The sequence below is a fragment of the Malania oleifera genome, chromosome 13, assembly GCF_029873635.1.
Source record: "Malania oleifera isolate guangnan ecotype guangnan chromosome 13, ASM2987363v1, whole genome shotgun sequence".
NCBI lineage: Eukaryota > Viridiplantae > Streptophyta > Magnoliopsida > Santalales > Ximeniaceae > Malania > Malania oleifera.
The window spans coordinates 74764169-74789232 of record NC_080429.1 but is presented as its reverse complement, the minus strand read 5'-3'; the positions used below and the strand labels follow the sequence as shown (position 1 = coordinate 74789232).

General features: G+C 39.2%; 1 protein-coding gene across 1 annotated transcript in view; it reads right to left on the bottom strand.

The window, feature by feature from the left end:
* The window catches only part of LOC131146820 (uncharacterized), an 88589-nt gene extending 63727 nt beyond the window's left edge, over positions 1–24862 (bottom strand). Inside the window, exons 1-2 of the mRNA XM_058096616.1 lie at positions 24332–24862; positions 3885–4396 (exon numbers count right to left, since the gene is read on the bottom strand). Coding sequence (XP_057952599.1) covers positions 3885–4396; positions 24332–24728 — 909 coding nt within the window. The 5' untranslated portion in view covers positions 24729–24862. The remainder of the gene's footprint in view (positions 1–3884; positions 4397–24331) is intronic.
* Between the last annotated feature and the right edge of the window lie 202 nt (positions 24863–25064).

The window sequence follows — 25064 nt, the reverse complement described above, 5'->3', positions numbered from 1 at the left end:
TTCAGAATATCTCAGCAAAAGAATTTTTCAATGAGTGAGCAAGAGAACTTTGGAAGAACAAAAATACTTTCAGCTTCTCAAAACAAATTTTTCAATTCTTGAATGAGTTTTGATTTGCAAAACCATATATTTATAGGCTTTCAAACTTGTTTCCATGTTGCAAAAGTTTCCTTTAAGTGTTTTCCAAAATTTTAGAAAGTTTAGAGCTCAAACGGCTATATTTTAAAAAACAAGAGTTTTAAAATTTTTGTCCGTTGAACAGTGTTCAGTTGACTGAAGTGTCGAGATCAGTCAACTAAAGTTCCTTAAACCCTTAAAAAATTGAACTGGATACAGAGTCAGTCAACTGAAGTTAGAGTTCAGATGACTGATGTCGCAAGTTCGGTTGACTGAAGTCACAAGTTCAGTCGACTGAACTCATTGCTGTAACTTTCTGCCTGTTCTGGAAATACTTCAGTCAGCTGAACTTGTTCTTCAATCGACTGAAGTCAGTTGTTCAGTCATCTAAAGTCCCTCCCGTAAACAATGTTCAGCTGACTGACAGCAGTGACCCCGCTTCAGTGTTTTAGCCATAACTTTTTATGTATAACTCCAAATTAGGTGTTCTTGGTGTCAAACGAAAGCTAAGAGAAAATCCTACAACTTTCATGTTGACCACTTTTCAAAATAATGAGGTTTTGATAGTGAAAAATGCACCTGAATACGGCAGTATAAAAACTGACAGCAAATGGAAATACCCTTTTTGATGCTCTTCATTCCAAAAATGACTCTAACCTTTTTAAAATAATTTTTGACTTTATAAAATTATTTTACAGATATTTTAAAAGGTATTTAGGTCCAATAAGTTAACCTAAGAGCTTCAAAATATTTCAAACGATATTTTAAACATTAAAGCACTTACATGAGACTTCTAAGATATTAACATTCTAAGTTCTTGAGTCTTCATGCTTTGTCCTTGGATTGAGTCCATCTTTTCTTCAAGCTTCCATATTCTTTAAGCTTTCTCACTTTGCCTTTCTTTGGCTCTTTGGACTTTAATATGCCTTGGCTTTCAACAACTCATTTCATGTCCTCATATTCTTCAAGGTTTCATATTTCATCTTTAAAACCATGCTTTGACTCTTTTAAGCTTAATTTGATCCTTGTGAGCACTTTGACCTTGTTTTCACATATATGAGCCCTGAAGTATCATTACTCACACAAATAAACTTGTTTTTTAGCATCAAAACAAGATAACAAGATTTTAAGCCTTGTAAGGCCAACATAGTCCTATGTTGCATTACCTCTTTTTTTTCTGCCAATGTTACCTTCTTTGAGTCTAAACCTTACTACACCCAGTCACTAAACACTTCTGAGCTCAATGAGTCTCTTCCTTTGCCTAATCTTCCAAATTCCACATTGTTGTCCTTGCCAAACCAACCATCTGAGTCTTCATGTAGTTCGAGTTCTCATTGTCTTGATCACCCTAATTTGCAGGTGTATTCATGACAGTGGCTCCAAGGAAGAAAGTCCCCTCTATCTTCTACTACCACACCTTTGGTTTCCTTGTCTAGTGATCATACTTCCCATGATGTCGATCCTCCTATTTCTGTTTGGAAAGGTAAACGCACATGTACTCGCATCCCATTTCCAAATATGTTTGTTATGACTCCTTATCATCCTCCTATTTTTGTTTTGTTACTACTCTTATCATCTACTACCCTTCCTTAATCTGTTTCAGAAGCCTTAGCCCATTCTAGGTGGAAGGATGCTATGGTTGAAGAGATGAATGCTTTACGGGACAATGGTACTTAGAACTTGGTACTTGGTACTTGGTACCTCTTCTTCCTAACAAGTTTATGGTTGGCTGTCATTGGGTTTACAATGTGAAAGTCAACCCTGATGGTTCTGTGGCTCATCTAAAGGCCCATCTTGTTACTAAGGGATAAACTCAGGTGTATGGTCTAGATTATTCTGGTAATTTTTCTCTAGTTGCCAAACTTACATCAATAAGTTTGCTCATCTCCTTTGCTACTACTTGTCGCCACTAGCATATGCATCGTTAGATGTGAAGAATGCCTTCTTTGCATGTTGACCTTGAGGAAGAAGTTTATATGGAGCAACCACCTAGGTTCGTTGCTCAGAGGGAATTAGGCTTGTCAGCTTAAGAAGGCTCCATATGGTTTAAAACAGTGTCCCAAAACATGGTTTGGTCGTTTCAATGTTGCAGTACTTGAGTTTGGTCTTCGACGATGCTATGGACCTTTCCGTGTTTTATCGTCATACTTCATCAGGTAGGATCCCTCTTGTTGTTTATGTGGATGATATTGCTATTACAAGTGATGATGATAAAAGTATTCAGAGCTCAAACTTTTTCTACAGACTAAGTTTCAAACCAAAGATTTGCGACCATTGAAATACTTCTTGGGTATAGAAGTATCTAGATCTCTTATGGGAACAGTTTTGTCACAGAGGAAGTATGTTCTTGTCCTATTGGATGAAACTGGATTGTTGGGATCTAAACCGGTTGATACACCTATGGATCCTAACATCAAGTTAGTGTCGAGTATGAGTGACTTACTACCCAATCCTGAACAATACCGGAGACTTGTTGGAAAGTTAAATTATCTCACAGTTACTTAGTCGGATATATCTTTTGCAACAAGTGTTGTGAGTCAATTTTCTAGATTCTCCGAGGACAAGTCACTAGGACGCAATAATTCGTATCTTGAGATATCTCAAAGGTGCACCCAGGAAAGGCCTTTTATATCTTGATCAAGGTCACACTTATATCCATGGATATATAGATGCAGATTGGGCTAGTTCACCTTTGAACAGGAGATCCACAACCAGGTTGTATCTTGGTTGGTGGTAAGTTGGTTTCTTGGATGAGTAAGAAACAAACTTTGGTGGTAAAGTCAAGTGCTAAATCAAAATATAAAGCTGTGGCTCACACTGCTTGTGAACTCGTCTGGTTGAAGAAGATATTGGAAGAATTGGGTATTTCCTTAGCCTATGAAGTTGATGTGTGACAATCAAGTTGCTTTTCATATTGCCTCCAACCTAGTCTTTCATGAGTGAACGAAGCACATTGAAGTTTATTGCCACTTTGTTATGGAGAAACTTGTGCAGAAGCTCATTACTACTGCTTATATGAAATCGGATATGCAACTTGCTGATTTGTTACTAAAGCATTGGGGGGTGCTTGTGTTAAATTTATTTATAACAAAGCTAGGAGCATATGACATTTATGCTCTAGCTTGAGGGGGAGTGTTAGAGGTTATTTGTCTATCAGTATTATTATTAGGAAGTGTGTTAGTATGTTAATTAGTGAGAGTTTGTAAGGGTATTATTGTCATTAGAATGTTTCCAATTTGTATTATAAATAGTGGGAGACATCTATCTTCAAGTTAGGTCATTTGTTTTAATCAAATCTTAACACATTCATTTAGAGTTGTTTGTCTGAAACAGGATGAGCTAGTCCCAATGCTGCTATGGTTTTATTCTCAACAATCTGAAGTTTACAAATATGACAATAACTTTCCAAATTGATTCATAAACACATAACAAATACCAATACCTCGCCACATCTAAAAGAAATTAATTAAAATATGAAATAGAAAAATAATCCTAAATCTCTAAATTTAGCATTATAGAAACAACACCACCTTTGGCCCATGCAATATAACTCAGCACAATAGCAATTGCATTTTATGTCTGAATCATCAGTCACAGCCTCTTAGTATAAATATCATAACACAGTCTGGTTACGTTTATAATTCACATAGTTTATGAGGTACAAAATATATATATATATAGAAGCAAATCAACACTGAAACCATAAGCATTTTAAAGCAGTCCAAAGAAATCACACTGAAAAAAAGTATATATATTTCAGAGCTGACCTTCGAATTTTTGGAAGCTTTCATTTTCTGTACTGAAACCAACTGAACACTAGGATTCTTCTTCTGGGACAAAGCTCGTCCGGTTCTTTTTCTGCAGGAAACCTGAAAGTCTTTGAGGACTTTAAAACGTTCCTTGAGTTTTTTGTTTTCCTCGAGCTTTGCTTCAATATGAATCAGCTTACTTCGAATAAATTTCTGACAGGATCTGTTCTTCTTAATGGCATCAACGAACAACTGTACATGCATTGGAAAGTTAGAATGATTGAGCCCCTCATGTGCATCTGTCCGATTCCACTCACTGGAACCAGAAGGCTTGTTCCTAGGAACCTTGTCACCAAAGAATTCCAAATTCTGGGCAGCAGTAGAAGTGTCTTCAAAATCTGGACACGCCTCGCAAGAATTAGTTTTACTTACGTACAAATTACTGGAAGTTTCTTTCTCCGAGGTAATACCAGTGACACGAACCTGCTCATGTTTCTGTAAATCATTCTCCGTGCTGATTCTCAGGTTATCTACATTGGAAATTCAAAATTAATGATGTTTCACAATTTTTGAGAGAAACAGTGCAGCTACAACCATATGGCGAAATGGAATGCAAGGAGTTTAAATCAAACTACATGTTTTTTAGAGCATCCGCAAAATTATTTAATTAAGAAGAAGAAGAAGATAATGTTGATGATGATGAATAAACAAAATTTCCCAAGATGGATCACCAAAAAATTGCGCAGTTGCAGCTCACTAAAGAATGTCGCATAGTAGATCAGCCAAAATGAAGCAGAATACGCTTAACCCATTGGAAGCGAATCCCTGATCTAATCCATAATTGATCTGCAACTTCAACAGACAACATGTGGATGAGAAGCATACTGTTCGCAAGTGAATTGGATCAGAAATATCCATAGGTATCCACCCCATCCACATAAACCAACTTCTGTTAGCTGTTTTTATAAAAATTACTTTGCTAGTATCAGATATTATTTCTTTATTATTCTTTCATGTTAATGACATGCATGGGAACTATTTTAAAATGTTGATTAGGACTACTATAAGTTATATCCCTCTATAGGGTACCTCATTTTTTTCTCTTCATGAACACATGCTGAATCACAGTTTTCAAATTGATATTTTCTCATATATATACATCCTATTTATGAAAAAAGTTGATTTTCTATGCTCCTTTTGTTTAAAACAACAAAAAAAAAAGGTTGATCACCATATTATAAGGTTTTAATAATAACATTCTGATAAATGGACAAATTTTTTGCTCAAACGAAGCATCACAATTCTGAAATTAGCTTAACATTTTAGAATCAAAAATCAAAACTAGTCACTAGCATTGAACAATATTCAGTGTATGACAAGCATCCACCAGTATGCAGCATGAAATAGAAGGTAGGCAAATCATTTAAAATAGCTTATACTAGCAAATGTCAATCAATACAGAACAATATTTAGAACCTTTTTAATCAAGTAATAGCACTGCACTTTCATACACAAGGTACCTAAATGCCTTGGCATTTGATTTGATACCAAGTTATATCATCTTCCCAAAAATATTTCTGCAGATATGTTGGCAGCTCAATGGAGGATCATGATTGGTAATTAGAGTCTCTAAAATGTTATTGTTATTACCAATAAAATATAAATGGTGACTCTTATTTATTTTGTATTTGTTTAGTAATTAAAATAATTTATAGCCTTAAACTTTTCCAGCAACCCTAAGGGCGGGACTTAATTTTATTGTGACACTTGTCATCAACCATTAGCCTAGGCATTATCAACAGAAAACATTCTATGAGTCTGTTTGTGTGCTAGCTATTTTTTAGATTTTGAAAACATAATGAAATTTTTGTATTTCTTGAATTCAATCTTCGTACATCCCAATTTACAATATATATAATACAATCGAATGTTCTAAATATGGAAACAATCTCCCTCCAGAATCACTCTCAATAATATACAATCTTCTATATTTACCTACTTTCCAAATTTACTCAATATACCAAAGGATACTCGGGATTTCAACACTCCCTCTCAACTTCGATCATAGATATTGATCATATCCAACTTGCCAATGAAATCATCGAAGTTCTGCCGTGCTAACCCTTTAGTAAAGATGTCTGCAGTTTGTTCCTTGGTAAGTACATAAGTCGTACAGATGGTTCGTTCTTCAACCTTCTCTTTGATAAAATGTCGGTTCACTTCCACATGCTTAGTCCTGTCATGTTGAACTGGATTGAGAGAGATACTGATGGCTGCTTTGTTGTCACAATAGAGTTTGATAGGGAATTTCACCGGAATTTGTAATTTTTCCAACAGTTTCCATAACCACATTCCTTCACATATTCCTTGTGCAACTGCCCTTAATTTAGCTTCAGCACTACTTTGAGCCACTACATTCTGTTTTTTGCTCCTCCAAGTTACTAAATTTCCCCATACAAAGGTGCAATATCCAGTGGTAGACCTTCTGTCTTCTGTTGATCCTGCCCAATCTGCATCTGTGAAGATTTCTGCTTCCTTGCTTTCACATTTCTTGAAGAAAAGTCCTTTACCCGGAAAACCCTTGAGGTACCTGAGGATCTTATCCACAGCATCTAGATGAGTCTTTTTTGGTGAATGCATGTGTTGGCTTACTACACTTACCGCAAATGCAATGTCGGGTCTGGCATGCGATAGGTAAATTAGTTTACCAACCAATCTCTGATACCTTTCTTTTTCAACTAGTATTCCACATTCTTCGACCTTTTTCACGGCTGCAATCAGAGTTTCACTAGGTTTGCAACCAAGCATGCCAGTTTCGGTTAGGAGATCAAGGATATACTTTCGCTAAGAGACACTGATACCTTTTTTTGATCTAGCAATTTCCATTCCCAAGAAGTACCGCATTTGTCCTAGGTCTTTAACTTCAAACTCAGCAGCTAGAACTTTCTTTAATCTTTCCATCTCCACTGTATCATCTCCTGTTAGGATTATATCATCAACATACACTATCAGAATTGTTTTCTTACCACTTTCAGACTGTTGGAAGAACATAGTGTGATCTAATTGCCCTTGTCGATATCCCTGATTTTAATCACTTTTGCAAATTTGTCGAACCATGCTCTGGGAGATTGCTTGAGTCCATACAAGGACTTTTGAGATTACATACTTTGTTTTCTTCACTTTTCTTACTGAAACCTAGTGGTATCGTCATGTAGACTTCTTCTTCTAACTCACCATTTAGAAATGCAATCTTAATGTCAAATTGTTGTAATGGCCAATCTAAGTTAGCTGCCAAGGACAAGAGGACCCGAATTGTATTCAATTTTGCCACTGGTGCAAATGTCTCCGTGTAGTCAATGCCATAAGTCTATGTAAATCCTTTTGCAACGAGTTTGGCTTTATATTTTTTAACTGTCCCATCAGCTTTATATTTCGCTGTGAAGACCCATTTACAACCAACTAGCTTCTTCCCTCTCGAAAAATTCATAACGTCCCAAGTTTCATTTTTCTCTAGGGCCCACATTTCCTCCATGACAGCCTCCCTCCATTCAGGAACTTCCAGGGCTTCCTGAATATTCTTTGGAATTTTCATCCTGTCAAGGTTAGAGGTAAAAGCACGATATCCTGTGGACAGGCTTTTATAAGATATGTATTTTAACCAGGAATATTAAGTACATGTCCTGGTTTGTTTTCTAACTGCAATGGGTAAATTGATGTCATCAAGTGCAGGCTTATCAGAAGGGAGCTCATGACCATCTATTACCTGATCGGGATTGAGCGTGGACTCATGGTTGCTCAGAGCTATCACCGGTTCCAACTCTCTTGGTGCCTCAAGTATGAGATTCTCCCTGTTCTTTGTGTTTGGCTTTCTTGAGTAAACAAGTATTTCTGTGTTGTTTTGTTATTCTACATCTCCCCCTAAGGTTAAGTGATCTTTCGTACATGACAGGTCAGGAAATGATGCAATGGGAGGCTGGGAGACTTAGAAGATTGCACAGAATCAACAGTAGAGAAATCAAAGAACCGATCTTCACTCCATGTTTCCCCCTGAAGAGAGGGTTTTGGGAAGTAAGGAGTGGTTTCAAAGAACGTGACATCAAGGCTAACATACAATTTTTGTGTGACAAGATCATAACATTTGTAGCCTTTCTGAGTAGGAGAGTAACCAACAAAAACCCACTTAATGGAACGAGGATCCAATTTATCTCAATTGTGAGCATGAACATGAACAAAGGCAGTACATCCAAAGATTTTTAGAGAGAGCTTGGAGTAGAGCCGAGAGTTGGGAAAACATTCCTCGAATTTCTAGAGAGGAGTGGCGAAGGAAAGAACCCGACTAGGCATTCGATTAATGAGATATGTAGCTGTCAAAATGGCATCACCCCAAAAATACTTTTTCATATTTGTAGTTAATATCAATGCCCGAGCTACTTCAAGAATATGTCTATTTTTACGTTCAGCCACCTCATTTTGTTGAGGGGTATCCACACAGGAACTTTGATGAACAATTCCATTTTCTTGAAGATAATGTCCCAAGATACCATTGAAATATTCCATACCATTATCGGTACGTAAAATTTGAATGTGAGTTTGGAATTGTGTTTGAAGCATGGAGTGGAAACTGACGAATATGGAATGGACTTCGATTTTATCTTTCAACAAGTAAACCCAACAAATACGAGTATGATCATCAATAAAAGTAACAAACCATCTCGTGTGAGTGCGATTAAGAGAGCGTGAGGGCCCCCATAAATCACTGTAAATCATAGCAAAGGGTCTAGATGGTTTGTATGTGGATTTGGGAAAGGAATTACGCTGGTGTTTTGCAAGTTCACAAATCTCAAACTGAAATTTAGAAGACGTTTATTTGAAAAATGGAAGGAAACAAACGTCTTAGATATTGAAAATTTGGATAACCCATCCTAGAATGCCATAATAAAATTTCACTATCCTTAGAAACAGATGCAGAATCACAAATAACAGTTTTACATTGTTTACTCACATTCGCCTCCTCAAAGTAGTAGTCCATCACACTCCTTAGCACTGCCAATAGTCTTTCCTGATGATAGGTCCTGAAAAACACAATGACAGGGAAGAAATTTAGCATAACAATTGGAATTTTTAGTCAACTTGCTAATGGATAGTAAGTTGAGGATAAATTAGGAACATGAAGAACAGACTCTAGTGTGATGGAGTCAGAGAGTTAGATATTCCCTTTGCCTGCGACAGACGAGAGTGACCCATCTACAATTTTAACTTTCAAATTTCTAGCACAGGGTGAATATGATGAAAAAGATGATAGGCATCGGTCATGTGGTCAGAGGCACCAGAATCAACAATCCAAGGAGTTTTGGATCTAGAGGTTATATTTAAAGCTTGCAAAAAATTACCTCTTTAGGCTAAAAGACCCGAAGAAATATTTGTGAAAGAATCAACTGGCGTAGCAATTTCATCGAATTGTATCGACACAAGTGCGTCAAAAAAAAAAAAATTCATTCAAGACACTAGGCTCCAACAGTAAACAATCATCAAAAACTCATTTCAGCCTCCTGAATTGGCCGGCATTCCGCCTCCTCTTTAGACTCTATTCTCAGTTACTCGTCAGTGCTCTGAAATCTAAGAACAGAGGTCAGAGAATGCACAGTCCGAGACTCCGTACAACAATCGCGAGCCAGAATCATTGAAAAATCGATCAACATCGACGGAGCTCTCAACGCAGGTGACTTGAAATTTGTCGGAGCATCAGGCCCCCTGAGGCGCAACGCAGTCGTATTGTATACCATAGCAGCCTCTTCGGGCGTGTCGAAAGTCCCGAGCCAAACCCGCGATCTTCGGATAGGATCTCGGATCTCCGGTGCCCATATCCCCCACAGTCGCTATCGGACGCCACGATACTTCATCATCATTGTTAACCGCTGCTTCCCCAGATGGCGATTAAGCAGATTCTTCGAAGATTTTTGACAACTCAATTTGGAATTAAAATTCGCCGTTTGGTTGAGTCGCTCGATTCTAATCTCATTGACATGCTTCTTCACCCTCTACGGGTTCTTCTGCAAGCAATCGACGTAGATCTTATTCGCCGGCTGCAATTGGAGTTCTTGAAGTCGCCTCGATTCCGCCATTGGACCCGATCCAAAAGACCCCATGATGGAGGTGGCTTCAAAGTAGCCGTCGAGAGTTTCAAAGGAGCTTGACCCTCTGCTGTTGATAGCGCCATCGGCCATTGCTAACTATGGTTTAGAAACCCTAGCTTTAATACCATGAAAGCAGAATGAAATTTTTGTATTTCTTGAATTCAATCTTTGTACATAGCAATTTACAATATATAATACAATCGAAGGTTCTAAATATGGAAATAATCTCCCTACAGAATCACTCTCAATAATATACAATCTTTTTATATTTACCTACTTTCCTAATTTACTCAATATACCCAAGGATACTCGAGATTTCAACAAATTTGATACTTAATATTGTTACTGTGGTATGTTAACAGAAGGTTCCACGTGTTTATACACCCATAATACACGACACGCCCCCCATGTCTATTTGTGTGTGTATAGGCTATCACTGATTGGATTAAGAGGGAATAATATAACTGGATAAAGGCTGCTTGTAAATCATTTAAGCAATTGGTGCAACATATGTGCAAAGCACCAATCTTGCAACGATCAATTTTAATTAAGGGTTTGAAATTGCTATTGATGCTCCACAAAAAAGAATTGGTGGTGTTTTTGGCTAAGGAGAGAAGTTGATTGCATATTATAGCCACTATAGCAAAAAGCTTAATATAGCTAATCAAACATACACTACCTACGACTCAAAATCCTATCATTCCTATACTATTGTTCAAGTCATTAAGCACGGGAGGCATTACTTCTACTGCCCATTTGTCCTATATTCTAATCACGGAGACCTGTTGGTCTGATTTATTCTTTTTTTAATAAAAAAAGAAGAATTCACTAATAGATAAATAATTTACAAGAGGGAGAATGAGATCTCTCCCAAGACACACTGAGACACTCCAAAACTTGACAAATAGAAATACCCAAGAGAAAAGAAATTATCAAGACAGCATATTCGTCCAATCTCTTTGAAACTCCTGCAAGCTTGTCTCTCTAAAAAATCCATAACCGACACACCAAAGTGAGGCCAAGTACTTAATTTATTTCCCAAACCAGCATCTGGTTTAATTTTTCCCTAGAAAATATCTAGGTATAATGTTCCATCCATAATCACCATAATACCGCGGAAAAACCACACTTCCATAAAGCTGCCCTATCCTTCTACCTACAAATCATATATCTACAAAGTCTTCCACCAACGGAGGACAAACCCAGTTCTCTCCCATAATGCCCAAAAGCATATTCCATATCCTACAAGCAAATTCTCATTGCAAACGAAGATGAGAAGCTATCTCAGAGTTCTTGTAACAGAGCACACATACATCAGGAGAGAGAGCCTTCAAAGGTCTCCTAATTTGCAACAAATTAGTATTTATATTATTAAGCACAACCAACCAAAGTGAAAGCCTTAATTTTGTGGGGAACCTTAGCCTTCCAAATAGTAGAACATAGGGGGGGAAGAAGAGTTGGAGTGAATCAAATATTCAAAAAAAGATTTGCAAGAATACACTCCTGACTGGTCCAAAGACCAAGAACAAACATCTCTCCTCGAAGAAAAGTTACTCCAATTCAATAAAGATAACAAAGAGATCTTCCTATCATTGAGAGGTCTCCTAAAGTGGAGATACCAGGAAACCAAAGGTCTGCTCAAGTCACCAACAAAAAAAGAAATGGCTTTATTTTGCTCAGAGCTTAGATGAAAGAGACGAGGGAAAGAAGTGGAAAAATGGTCTTTTCCAAAAACGGATATGAGAACCCCTCCTCATCTCAAGTTTAGTGTGAGGGGTGAAAAAAGGACAAATCTGAGAAATGGACCTCCACGGACTAACCCAAGAACATCTTAAATTAACATTGGTATCCCACACATTCTCATCCATCCCAAACTTACTTCTTATTACTTTATGCCAAAGGGATGATTCTTCTAGAGGGAAGCACCACAGCCATCTAGCTAGAAGAGCGATGTTTTTAAACCCCAGCTTAACAAGACCTAACCCCCCATCCTTTATAGATTTACAAACCCCTACCCAGCTCACTAGATCGTCCCTATGACTCCCCCCACCAAACCACAAAAAATCTCTCATAATCCTCTCAAGCTTGCTCACAATCCCCACATAAATCTTAAAAACAAATAAGAAGTATAACAAGATACTATCAAGACAAGCCTGAATCAAAGTAATTCTACCCCCAAGAAAGAAAAGGGATCGCTTCCAGCCATCTAATCTCTTCACCACCCTTTCCACTACGGGTTCCAAAATTTGCGGCACTAGGTTATCCCCCGAAGGGACACCTGAGTCAAAGGCCAATGCATGATATCAAACCCCATTCTCGTAACCCACTCCTTGACATGCTCAACTAGCACATTCAAAGCCACTAAACCACTCTTCTCCAATTAATTGTAAGCCCAGACACCCTCTCAAAAATGTAGAGAAAACTCAAGATTCTCCTTAAAGAAAAACCATGATCATCCAAAAAGAAGATGGCATCATTAGCAAAGTGGAGATAAGAAACCGCCACACCCTCTCCCCCCCCCCCCCCCTACTTCTAAACCTCTAACCAAACCCCTCTCCACCACCATATCCACCATCCTACTCAAAACATCTACTACAAGAACAAACAAAAAAGGGAATAGAGGGTCTCCTTTGTCTAATACCCCTTGAAGCACCAAACCAAGATTTAGGCTCACCATGCACAATCACTGAAAACAACACATTAGACAAAAAACCACTAATCCAATGACGCCAATGCTCACAAAACCCTTTCTCGCAAAAACTCTATCCAAGAAACTCCAACTCACTCTATCATAGGTTTTCTCAAAATCTGGTTTAAAAGCGAAACCCCTCTTCTTGTTCCTGCGTGTATCCTCCACCATCTCATTGGCAACTAAAATAGCATTCACTATCAGCCTCCCCCCTCTCCTCAACAAATGCACTTTAAATTCTAGAGATGATATCAAGAAGCACCACACTCAACCAATTAGCTAATTATATACACTAGAGACAAGACTAATAGGTCTAAATTCCTCAACCTTAATGGATTTAGACTTCCTTCGGCACCAAGGCCTCAAAAAGAGGGGTTAATGCTCTTGCGAAGAACTCCATTATCAAAGAACTCACTAAAAACTTTCAACAAATCATCCTTTACTACTTCCCAACAATTTTGAAAGAAAGCAATGTTAAAACTATTCAAGCCTGGAGCCTTATCCCTCTTCATCCCAAAAGCCACCCCCTAATTTCCTCCTTTGACAAAAGGTCTCTCTAACCAACACATTTAATCGACAAATATAGGGTTCTAATCTAAACCCTCTATCATCGGTCTACAATGATCCTCCTTTTAATACAATTTTTGGAAAAAAATTTGTGATAACAGAAGCAATTTGGCATTGGTTATTAGAAACCATCCCCCCCCACCCCCCCACACACACACACACACATCTAACTCTCTAGTCAAATTCTAACTCCTTTTCCCATCAGCTAGCCTATGAAAAAAAGAAGAGTTGCTATCAACATCCTTAACCCATTTGATTTTAGTCTTTGTCTCCAACTACTCATTTCCTTAAAAATCATTCTTCTAGCTCATTTTTCAGATAAATTCATCTAATCTCCTAACTATTTGTAAGATTAAAGTCCTGCTCCTTCCTATTCAAAGAAGTTAACTTGCCCAAGATGTTAGATTTTCTAATTCTGACATTGCCAAACACCTCCTCATTCCAAACTTTCAACTTCTCCTTTAAGCATTTCAACTTTCTCATGTGTCAAAATCCTCCCGAACCCTTTTTCATTTCCTCTCTCCAAGAATCCCTAACCAAAGGCTTGAAGGACGCATGATCCAGCCACATATTCTCAAACCTAAAAGGTGTAGGACCCTAAGAGACCTAACTACACTCCAACAAGATCAAAAAATGGTCAAATGTAGTCCTAAAAAGATCACTATGAGAAAGATTTGAAAATTCATCCTCCCACTCATTACAAAACAAAAACCTATCTATTCTACAAGCCACCGCTCTAGCTCCCCCAACAAATCATTCCCCAAGGGAATCTCTCTCAAACCACAATCCCTAATAAACATATCAAAATTCTGCATGCTATTTGTAGCATTACCACCCCCTTTCTTCTCTCTAGGGAATCTCACTGCAAGTCGCCTCCCACGAACCACCTAGGGGAGTAGAAACCAAAAACATAATATAGCTCTGCCCAAAAAGAACTCCTAAGAGTTGGTCTCATAGGCGGCCTATACACAGAGCATACCCACCACTAACCCCTCCCTCTCACTTCAAATAACACAAAAAAGGAGAAAAAACCAGACAAAAGTATCCAAGTTGGAGATAGATTAAGAATCCCACATAACTAGGATACCACCTAAGGCACCGCACGAGGATAAGAATTCCTTTCCCTGCAACGACCACTTCAATAACTCCCCCCATCAACCTCTTCCAAGTTAGTCCCCTAGATAAGGATAATATCCATTGATTATTTGTCCAGGATTTCCTTTATCAAACTCCTCTTCCTAAACCCCCCTTGGCGCTCTAACATTACAACTAACAAACTTCATAGTTTGACTCGCTTACCCCCCCCCCCCCTTCCCGATCCCTTTTCCATACCCCTAATTAATCAAGGAAACAAGAATTTTAAACTCTTTCTAGACTTTCTTTTTCCTCATCTCTTATATCCTAGGACTTAGGCCCACCTTCATCAAGTTCCCAAAAAGATCTAATAGCTCCATTCCTAGGTCCCCAAGGAGTTTTTTAGTGGGTCTAGGTTGCGTCTCTCACCACCCTCACAAATAAACCCACAAATCCTTCCTGCTATTAGAGTCCTCCTTGGGCATAAATTTCCCAAAGAAAGAATGGGTTGGGTAGGAATACGTATCATACCTTTACTAATTCTAGACGGATAAGGGTCCTCCAAAGGAAGATCCCCCTTCCCCAATAGAATCCCCCCAACATCAAAAGAAGGATTGATAGAATTATCCAAAGGAGAAAGATTGAACCCAGGGCTAATATTAAAAGGCACTGGCCCCTCAAAATTTAAGATTTTCAAGTGATCAAAATTATAATTAATAAGATTAATACCTACTTGAGCATTTTCAAGATGCGGTTAAAGGCAATCTCTTTCCGTCTATTGTGATATCATTACTAACTTGAAACTCGGTCATCTCCTCCCACTCAATCTCTTCATTATACATCCCACCGACTGACCTGAATAGATAGTTCTATTCCCCGTCTCCGGAGAGATAACCTCCAGCCTTAAGATTTCGCTTCCATAACAATCCAAACATTCAAGAATCTCAGATTTTTCGAGAACTTTCAGCTGAGAAGAGCTCAAACACACATCCTTGAATTCCCAAATTTGTCCCAAAAGCAAGCCATTTTCTTCTTCATTCCAGTCTTCCAATTCAGTTTCAAATTCTTGCAAATTACATCTCTATTTGACCTTACAAAGTTAGTCTGTATTTTCCACAATATTTTGAAGGATTTCACTCTTTTTAACTGCAACTTCCATATATGAAGACACTAAATTTTCTTCTACCGTCCTCTCTCCATCAGAGCAAAGTAAGAGGTCAGCATCAAACTTTTCTTTTACTCACATTACTGTTTGCAAGTCTCCCTTGTTGGACAGAAGACAACAAGATTCCATCTCATCGATTACTGGTTCCTTCAGCAGGTTAAGAGTTAAATATTCCAAAACGTATCTGGCTTTAAAATCTATAACTTACCCGCATAGATCATAATGTTGCAACTTCCCATTTTGCACTTTCTCGCTCCACCTTCCTTTGAGTCTTCCACAAGCCCTTAGGCTCCATCTCTCCTAGGACCAACTCTACTAAACCCCCTCCAATTAAACGAAGCCCCTCAGCCATTCCTAGGTTCTTAAGCAAACTCGATTTTTCTTTTTCCACCTGCGCTGGACCCACTAATCCAGCCCGTTTAGATTTATTTGGGCCTACCGGAAAATCAAGCTTCAAACCAAGATCACGATGTTCACCTCCCAGCACCATCCCCCTGCAAGAAGGCATCTATGGCAACTGCAAATAGTAAATTGAAACACTTGCTCGATTGATCAAACACCTGAAGCTTCATCAGCAAATGCTTAAGATTTTGTTGGATGCATTGCTCAAATTCAAAGGGTGATGAGAAGAAGAAATGTTCATGGAAATGAAAAATGTAAAGCTTAAGCTTATAGTTGTGTCATGCTGACTTTGAAGAAGGTGACCTGGCCATGGTTAGAATTGTGCTTGAACAATATCGAACTTTCTTCCACTTTGACATCATGTGGCTCAAGCACAAAGGTTTTGCTGACTAAATATCTTATAGTGGTCTACTCTTATTTTGAAGGGCAAGCAAATGTTGTGGCTGCCTCAAAATTGAAGGGGTTGAAAGAAAAATTGAAATGGTGGAAAAGTGATCCTTAATAACCTGAAGAAGCTTGATGACATAGAAATAGATCCAGGTCTCAATGATGAAGATAAAGCAAGGAGACTACTTAGAAAAGATGTGATAACCACACCCTTTAAGCCATGGTAAATGTAAAGTAATTTCATAAATTGCATGGTTGCTGCATTTCTTTTCATGTGTAAAACAAAACTTCTTTTTTGGATAGAAGACAATTTTATTAAGAATAAGGAACAAGGCACATAATGAAGGGAAAAGAGTTCTCTTTGGATAACAAATGATACAAAAAACTACAAACTACTAAAAAGAACCAGGAAAACAGCACAAGTATCAATTACAATAGCGCTGCCCTCCAATCTATTGTGAGGTCAGACAGTAATCCCCGAAAAAATCCAAGAGAGTGCACCCAAAAGGACGCAAGTAAAGTTGCTCTATCCCGAAGTAACTATGTGTGGGTTGAGTGACCTATAAAAATCCTAGCATTCCTTTGAATCAACAGGGTCCAAAGGATGGCGAATACAGCCGCAAATCAAAGAGCTCTTCCATTTTTATTCTTTCCAAAACCCCTGAAGCAGACCAATAACAAGTCTCCCACCTTACTTGGGACCACCCACAATTCCCCACAAAAGAAAAAAAGGGCATTCCAGAGCTCCAACTCTACCATGCAATGCGCAAAAAGGATGACATTTCAATGCTTGCATGACACAAAAAATGGGCATTTGTTTTACTGCTCACGTGACACATGAAGCACATGTTAAGACTAAGAGCTTTATGGATCTTCTCCTCCAAAGCAAATCCCACATCTAAATCCTTTCCAGCATCATGGTCCAGCCAAAAGCCTAGACCTCCCAGGGACCTTAACCCTCCAAAGAATATGGTCCCAAGGAAAAAGGTTGGGGGAGAGAGGTTTTAAAAGGTAATAAAGAAAGGATTTAGAAGTGAATGTACCCGAGGAAACATCCTCCCACCCTCCCATCCTCATGAATGTAGGAACATGACGTTAAAGCAAGGATTTAGAAGTGAATGTACCCAAGGAATCATCCTCCCACTCTCCCATCCTCATGAATGTAGGAACATGATGTTCTAGAAAAGAAAGACAAATAGTGAGCTCTTTGACCACTCTTTCATTGAGATTCCTAAAGAAATGGAGATATCAAGAAGGACCCCCCCTAGAAAAAATGAAGGAGCTGATGGGTGCGTTATGCAGCGATGAAAGCTTGAATATATGAGAAAATTTCAACTCCAACAAAGACTCCCCCACCTACACATTCTCCCAAAAGCAAAATTTTTTTCCATTCACCACTTTGAACTGGATAAGAGGAAAGAACTACCTAGACCACAAATTTCTAGGGTCACACGTCAAAGGTACTATTGTAGCCTCTCATCTCCCACCCGCTTCGTTTGATCCTGTACTTGCTCTTAATCACCTTATTCCATAGGGAGTCAACTTCCAAAGGGAACCTCCTAAGAAATTTGCCTATAAGGGAGACTTTGGATACCACATTCCTGATGCCCAAATCCCCAGTCTATTGACCACTTCCCAACTAACTAGATGGTCTTTCCTACCCTCACTGAAACCCGACGAAAGGAAATCACACACTAGCTTCTCTTGCGATTTGGCTACTCTCGAGGGAATTCTAAACAAGGCGATATAACAAATAGGAATGTTAGAGAGTCAGGCATTGTTTAAAGTGGTTGTGCCCTTAAAAGAGAAATAAGGCCTCTTCCAACCCTTCTGTCTCCTAGCCACCTTTGCTAACACAAGATCCCAAAAAGACTTCAAAGTTTGGGTTCCCTCAGAGGGAGGTCGGGATAAGATAGGGACCACTCAAGGGAGTTACAACACACAAATGAAGTGAATTTCTTAAGAACTCCCTCCCCTGTATTGATGCCTGCTATCCCACTCTTTGACAAATGAAATTCTACAAAGTTTGTTGTGCATTAATTAAGGTAAATTAATAGATATTGGAATTTTGTTAAATTTATTAATGGAAGAAGAGGCTTAGATGAAACAAAACTAAGATTGTCCAAGTTACAAAAAGTATTATAAGAGGTTGGGGTTAAAATAGAAAAACAAACGAGCGGGCATGCTGGTGTTGACCTAGGAGTGAACACCCAGCAAAAACCTAGCAGCAGTGCAGAGCCCACTAGGCACTTGTTGCAACTTGCTGCTACAGTTATTAGTTTCCAGCTATATCAACACCAACAACAACTTTTTGTGCCAATGCTAATTCTACAGAGACCCCCGACCCCTAGAGGTGGCTGAAAAGAAGGACCATCTTGTGAGCTAGGAGTTACTTGGTGGGCCTAGGAAGGAAGGAGGCTTAGATCTCAACAATTTAATGTCAACATAGCTTGTCATGAGCCAAATATTTCACACCTTTGTGAAAGGACTGGGCGGCGCTAGCTAAAGCCCTCTTGTTTTAACTAACCAGCCTAGCGTTTATCACAATTCACCAACAAAACGCTTTCATTTTCATTCAAACAAATATAAGTGGAAGCAATAAGCAACTTATGAAAGCAATGGCACTTAAGCAGTAAACATTGAAGCAACGTAATTCATTATCAACACCTCCGTTAACAGTAAACATTGAAGCAACGTAATTCATTATCAACACCTCCGTTAACAATGTGTGTTTAGCGAGGGAGGCGAGTAGGCTAAACATGTTGACAATAGCTAGTAAGTTTTACAAGTTGATGAACAATCACCCTCCCCTTAAGAGCTTTCTATGCTATTCTCACTCTAGCACTAGGAATCATCAATATGACCAAGGAGTCATACTCCCCTCTTTAGCCTAGAAAAAAAACTATAGGAATCATCAATATGACCAAGGAGTCATACTCCCCTCTTTAGCCTAGGAAAAAAAATTATCTCTGAAAAATAACCCTACACTAGTATTTACATGATAGAAACTCACCCCAAACGCACAAGACAAGCGGTCATAGACAAGCATAATGCCCTAAACAAGCTCAGTTCGTGACACTCCCCCACTTATGTGGTCAACGTCCTCATAGACTTTGATGCTAGGTACACTTCAACTTTGTCCATGAACGGTTGCAGATCTTCCAACAAAAACCTAATTGATTACTTCATCGCCAACGCCTTTCCACTTCACTAAGAACTCCTAACGCTTCTTCCTCAAGGATGTCAACACTTTGTCTGCAAGGATGTCTTCAACTTCTCGTCAATCGGGTTGCACTGCCTTCAATTATGCTCTAGTTGATTGACTCTTGCTTGGATCTTCAGTGTCTGCACTAAATGGCTTGAGACAGCTGAGGTGAACACAGGATGCACTTTCATCTAAGCCGAAGGGTCCATTCTATAAGAGGCCTTCCTGAATTTGGTGACGTAGTCTCCTATCTCATCTCCGTAGTGACCTAATCAATTCAGGATTGAGCTTAACAAGCATCAAGTCACCTAAGTTGAAGTGTTGCGAGCTCCTCCCCTGATCTGCCCACTTCTTCATTCACTTAGAAGTTTTCTCTAGGTAGGCTCGGGCAATCTTTGCATTCTATCTCCATTATTTGGTGAAGATGTATGCTTTGGGGCTCTTTACTTTGTACAGCTCATCCACTATGTGAGGTAATAGCGGCTACAGGCCTGTAGCAAGCTCAAAAGGATTCTTGTTGGTTGTCGAACTCTTTTGGCCATTAAAACAGAACTAAGCCACATCAAGTAGTTACACCCAATTCTTCTGGTTGACGTTGACAAAATGGCGCAAGTACTCTTCTATTAGCTCGTTAAATCTCTCCGTCTATCCGTTTGTCTATGGATGACAACTTAAAGAGATGTCAAGTTGTGATTCTGTGAATCGAGGATTCTAAAAAGTTATGTCCAGAAGTTGTCGGTGAATCTTGAGTCTCGGTCACTGACAATATCTTGGGGAACACCCCAATATTTCACAATACTCTTAAAGAATAGTTGTGTCGTCTCCTCTACAGAGCAGTACTTCGATGCAGGTATAAACGTACCGAACTTTAAAAACCTGTCTATAACCATAAGTATAGACCCTGCATATCCCACTCTAGGTAGGTTGGTGAAAAAGTCCACTGAGACACTTCCCCATGGTCTGGATAGTGATAGGGGCTCTAGCAGCCCTGCAATCTTTTTCCGCTCCGCTTTGTTTTGTTGGCAAGTGAGACAAGTTCGAGTATAATCAACCACATCATCACGCACGCACGGCCAATAAAACCTCTACTTTAGTAATGTTGAAGTGTTCTACCACCCTGGATGTCCAGCCCACTGGTATCTTAAGACTCTCTTAACAGTATCTTCCTCAAATTTCCAACTCGTGACACAAAGAGCCGGCTACCATGGGTCATTAGCAATCCATCTCCCATCCAGAATTGATGTGCTTTCCCCTCTTCTATCAACTTCATAAGGTTCTGCGCAACTATATCTTTGGGTAAATTCTCCTTGGTGCACTAGCGCATTGTCATGGTAACAGTACTCACCATCAAGTGTGTTACCATCTATAAGGAAGTTAGCTCAGCCTTCCAGCTCAATGCATCAGCAACTTGGTTCAGGCGCCCCGCCTTGTGCTCAAATGAGAAATTAAATTCTGCCAAAAATTCTTACCACCAGCCCTAATTGGGTGTCAACTTCGGTTGTGTGAAGAAATGGCTAACACCCGAGTTATCCGTGTTCACCACAAACTTTGACCCTAGTAATGTCATCACACGCGAAGACAATGTATCACCACTAGCATCTCATTCTCCTAAGCTGTGTACTTCTGTTCCGCTTCACTAAGCTTACAGCTCTCGTACCCAACAGGTTGTCCTTCCTGTAACAAGACTCCTCCACGGGCGTAGTCCGATGCATCTGTTTGTACCTCGAAGGGTTTCATAATGTCTAGAAGAGCAAGTACCAGATCTATCATCATGGCATCCTTCAAGTCATCAAAGGCTCTCAAGCACTTCCCTATCCAATTCCACCCTTGACCCTTCTTCAGTAATTCTATCAAAGGAGCAGTTCTCCTCGAGTACCCCTCTACGAACGTTCTGTAATAGTTGGCAAGACTAAGAAAGAAACGCAACTCCTTCACTGTCATTAGGATCTTCCATTCTTGAATAGCTCTCACCTTCTCCATATCCATCCTGATATGACCTTTGCTCAATCACATAACCAAAGAATTTGATGCTCCATTGAGTCAAAGAGCACTTCTCCTTCTACCTATACAACACAACTTGGATAGTCGTAGGCACCAGCTTTTGGCCTACTTCTTCCTCTACCATCACCGTGGCGAGATACATCTGTTCACCCCTTCTCAATCCCTTCTTGAGTTGCATGGCTGAAAGTAACTTCTCATCGTCTTCTTTCCTTGCAATGACTTGCACCATGCAAGGGTAATCTCCCATCAAACATAAGGAACCAGCAAAAGGCATCGGTACTGCCTTAATCTCCCTCAGGAATTCCATTCCCTTATTCTGCATGGTTAACCAACTAGAGCATGTAGCATTCACCCTGCCTACCCTTTGGCGCTTGGCATAACATCCTGCCTACCCCTCCTAGGCACTTAGCATGGCACTCTGCATATCCTCTTGGGTGCTTGGCGTAAACCATTACCCTTTCTCCTTAAGATTAACTTACCAGAGCATGCAACATTCACGTTGCCTACCCTTTGGCACTTGGTGTGACACCCTACCTACCCTTCTTGGGCACTTGGCATACCATTACCCTTTCTCCGTTGTGTGGTGGAAGTCCTCCGACAACTCCATCATCAAACTTTGTTTATCTCTTTGGCATCCCTCCACGTTCCTTCAGTTGGGCCATTACTTCAGCCACTTAGTTGGTTGACGACTCAACCTATGCTTCCAACGCATTAATCTCTAGGGCATTGGTCAGCATGGTCACTTACCAAAGTGTTACCAATCCTACAATGAAGGCAAATGAATTCACCTAGAAACTAACCAAGCTCTGATACCAGGTGTCATGGGCCAAATATTTCACACCTTTTTGAAAGAATCGTGCGGCGCTAGCTAAAACCCTCTTTTTTTAATTAGCCGGCCTAGTGTTTACCGCAATCACCAACAAAACACTTTCATTGCCATTCAAGAAAATATTAGCGGAAGCAATAAGCAACTTATGAAAGTAATGGCACTTAAGCAGTAAAAATTGAAGCAACGTAATTCATTATCATCACCTCCATTAACAATGTGCGTCTAGCGAGGGAGGCAAGTAGGCTAAACACGTTGACAATAGCTAGTGAGTTTTACAAGTTGATAAACACTCACCCTCCGCTAAAGAATTTTCTATGCTAGTCTCACTCTAGCACTAGGAAACATCAATATAACCAATGACTCATACTCCCCTTTTTGGCCTAGGGAAAAACTATTTCTGAAAAATAACCCTACACGAGTATTTATATGATGAAAACTCATCCCAAATGCACAAGACAAGCAATTATAGGCAAGCATAATGCCCTGAAAAAGCTCGGCTCGTGAAACTTTGGTAGGTAAATGGTAATGGTGGTTTCCTTCAAAAACTAACTCTATTTGGCATAGGGTTATCGAAAGCAAGAGAATGGAGGGATGCCAATATTATAGCCAGAGTTTCACGCATAAGCCAATGGAATTCATCTCAACAACTTCTTTTTTCTTCCCTTGCATCAAGTATGCCATGGGAAATGGGTTTGTGGTATGGTTCTAGGACATTTGAATAGGGGATATTTGCTTTTCTATTAGCTCTCTTTTCCATTTTCCAGCTCTTGTTGCATCCTTTATCATTTTGTATGGAACTAAAGTTGCTTGGGATATTCAATTCTATCATAGCCTTAAGGATAAGAGAGTTGAGGAATTGTCCTCACTTAGGGTTTGTTGCATTCTCTTAGCTATCGTCGTCGTAGGAATGTTAGGTTCTAGTCAGGTGTTATCTATTATAAATCATTTTATGCTCATCTGAATAGGTATATTCATTCTTCTCCTCTTCCAAATAAATTATGGAAATCTGTATTTCATACAAAGTTACAAGCTTTTGCGCAGATTGTCATTCTCAATACAGCTAACACCAATGATTTTTTGCAAGCTAGAAGGGTTTGTCCCCATATGTTTGTGTTATGACTCAAGGTACTAATGAGGATCATGCTTATTTATTCTTGCATTCCATGTAGTTTGATGTTTATGGAACAAACTTGCATTCCAAAGGTACAAGCTTTTGTGCCTTATTCTTTGGAGGCTTTCTTAATGGTTATTTTAGAGGTTTTGGAATGTGTAAAAATGGCAAGACTTTGAAAGCTTTTCTACTCTTACTGTTATTCTAGTCATTTGTTTGGAGAGAAATGGCTACACCTTTCAAGATTGTGGGTGTACTGTGGATTTGAATGGGACCGGATTGTGTTCTTAATGTCCATGTGGGTGTTTTTGTTGATAAGAAAAGAAGATGTATTAATGTAGGGAATGTACAATCAGAGTGAGGATAATAAATCCTCAAAAAATAAACTAAAAACAGCAGAAAAACACAAAAATAGAAAATAAAAATAAAAAATAAAAGCAGAACAAAAGTAAATGTCCATGTGGGTGTTCAATGCAAGCGTTTTGGCAATACAGATTTTGCTGATATTCATCACAGTTGGATGGCTCTTTTAACCTAGTCTTGGTTTTTCTGTTTCCTTTAGGTACTATTCATGGATTTCTCATCTTCTTCGTACATTCTTCTTTTCTTAATATATTTCTTTTTCTATGCAAAAAATAATAATAAATCAAGAAATAGACTGAAAATTTTAAAGCATGTCGAGCTTAATTATCGTCAATTAACGAAAAAAATCAATGCAACTAACTTAACATTCAAATTTGTAGCATCCTTCAGCAAGCATTGTGGAAGTATTTGGCAAAGTTTCATTGGTTTTAGCTATTTTAAAAGCAAACACGTCTTCAAACACGCTAGATCAAACCGACCCAATGTAACCAAGAGAGCACAAAAAACAAAGCCATTAAACTCAGATTAGACTACCTACCAGAACCGTAAGTCGCAAATCTTCGCTGAATTGCACGGAGCGTTTCAAAATCATCTTCCTCTTCGTCAGATACGGATGTTGGAATCGAACTCGGGGACTTTAGAGAGAGAGGGGGAGCATGGAAGCGCTGCTGTATGCTGCGGACAAATTCGAGGTCATCGAAGTCATCCTCGGAATCAGCAGCCGCAGAGGTTGTGGCCGCCGCGGCGGAAGAGTTGTCGGTGGCGGTGGTGGCTCTGTCAAGGTCGGCGGCGTCTGTCCCGGTGAGTAGACAGGCTCTTCGTAGAGCTTCCATATCCTCGTCGAAGGAGCCATCGTCACTTGAGAATTGCTCTTCTACTTCTGCTTCTTCTTCTTGTTCTTCTTCTTCCTCGGAAGCTTTGCAATGAAGAGCCATTGAAGAGAAAGCGAAAGCTATGGCCCTGATATGCGTCTGAAGAGAGGGTTAGGATTGGGAATGTGGGAGGCGATACTACTTGAGCCTGTCCTGCGTTTAACGTTTCAACAGTGAGTCGGCGATGCGGACGAAGTGGGGGAGGATGGATTGCATCTCTGCTTATATAGCTCTCGTTTAAAACTCTAGTAAATTCTATTTTTTAAAAAGCCAAAGATTAGAATATTTTTAATATTATAGCAAAATGTGTATATTCGTTAATTGTCTTATCTTTTATGAATATCTACAATTTCTAAATTTTCATAAAATTTACGTCATATTGTAAAACATACATATTTA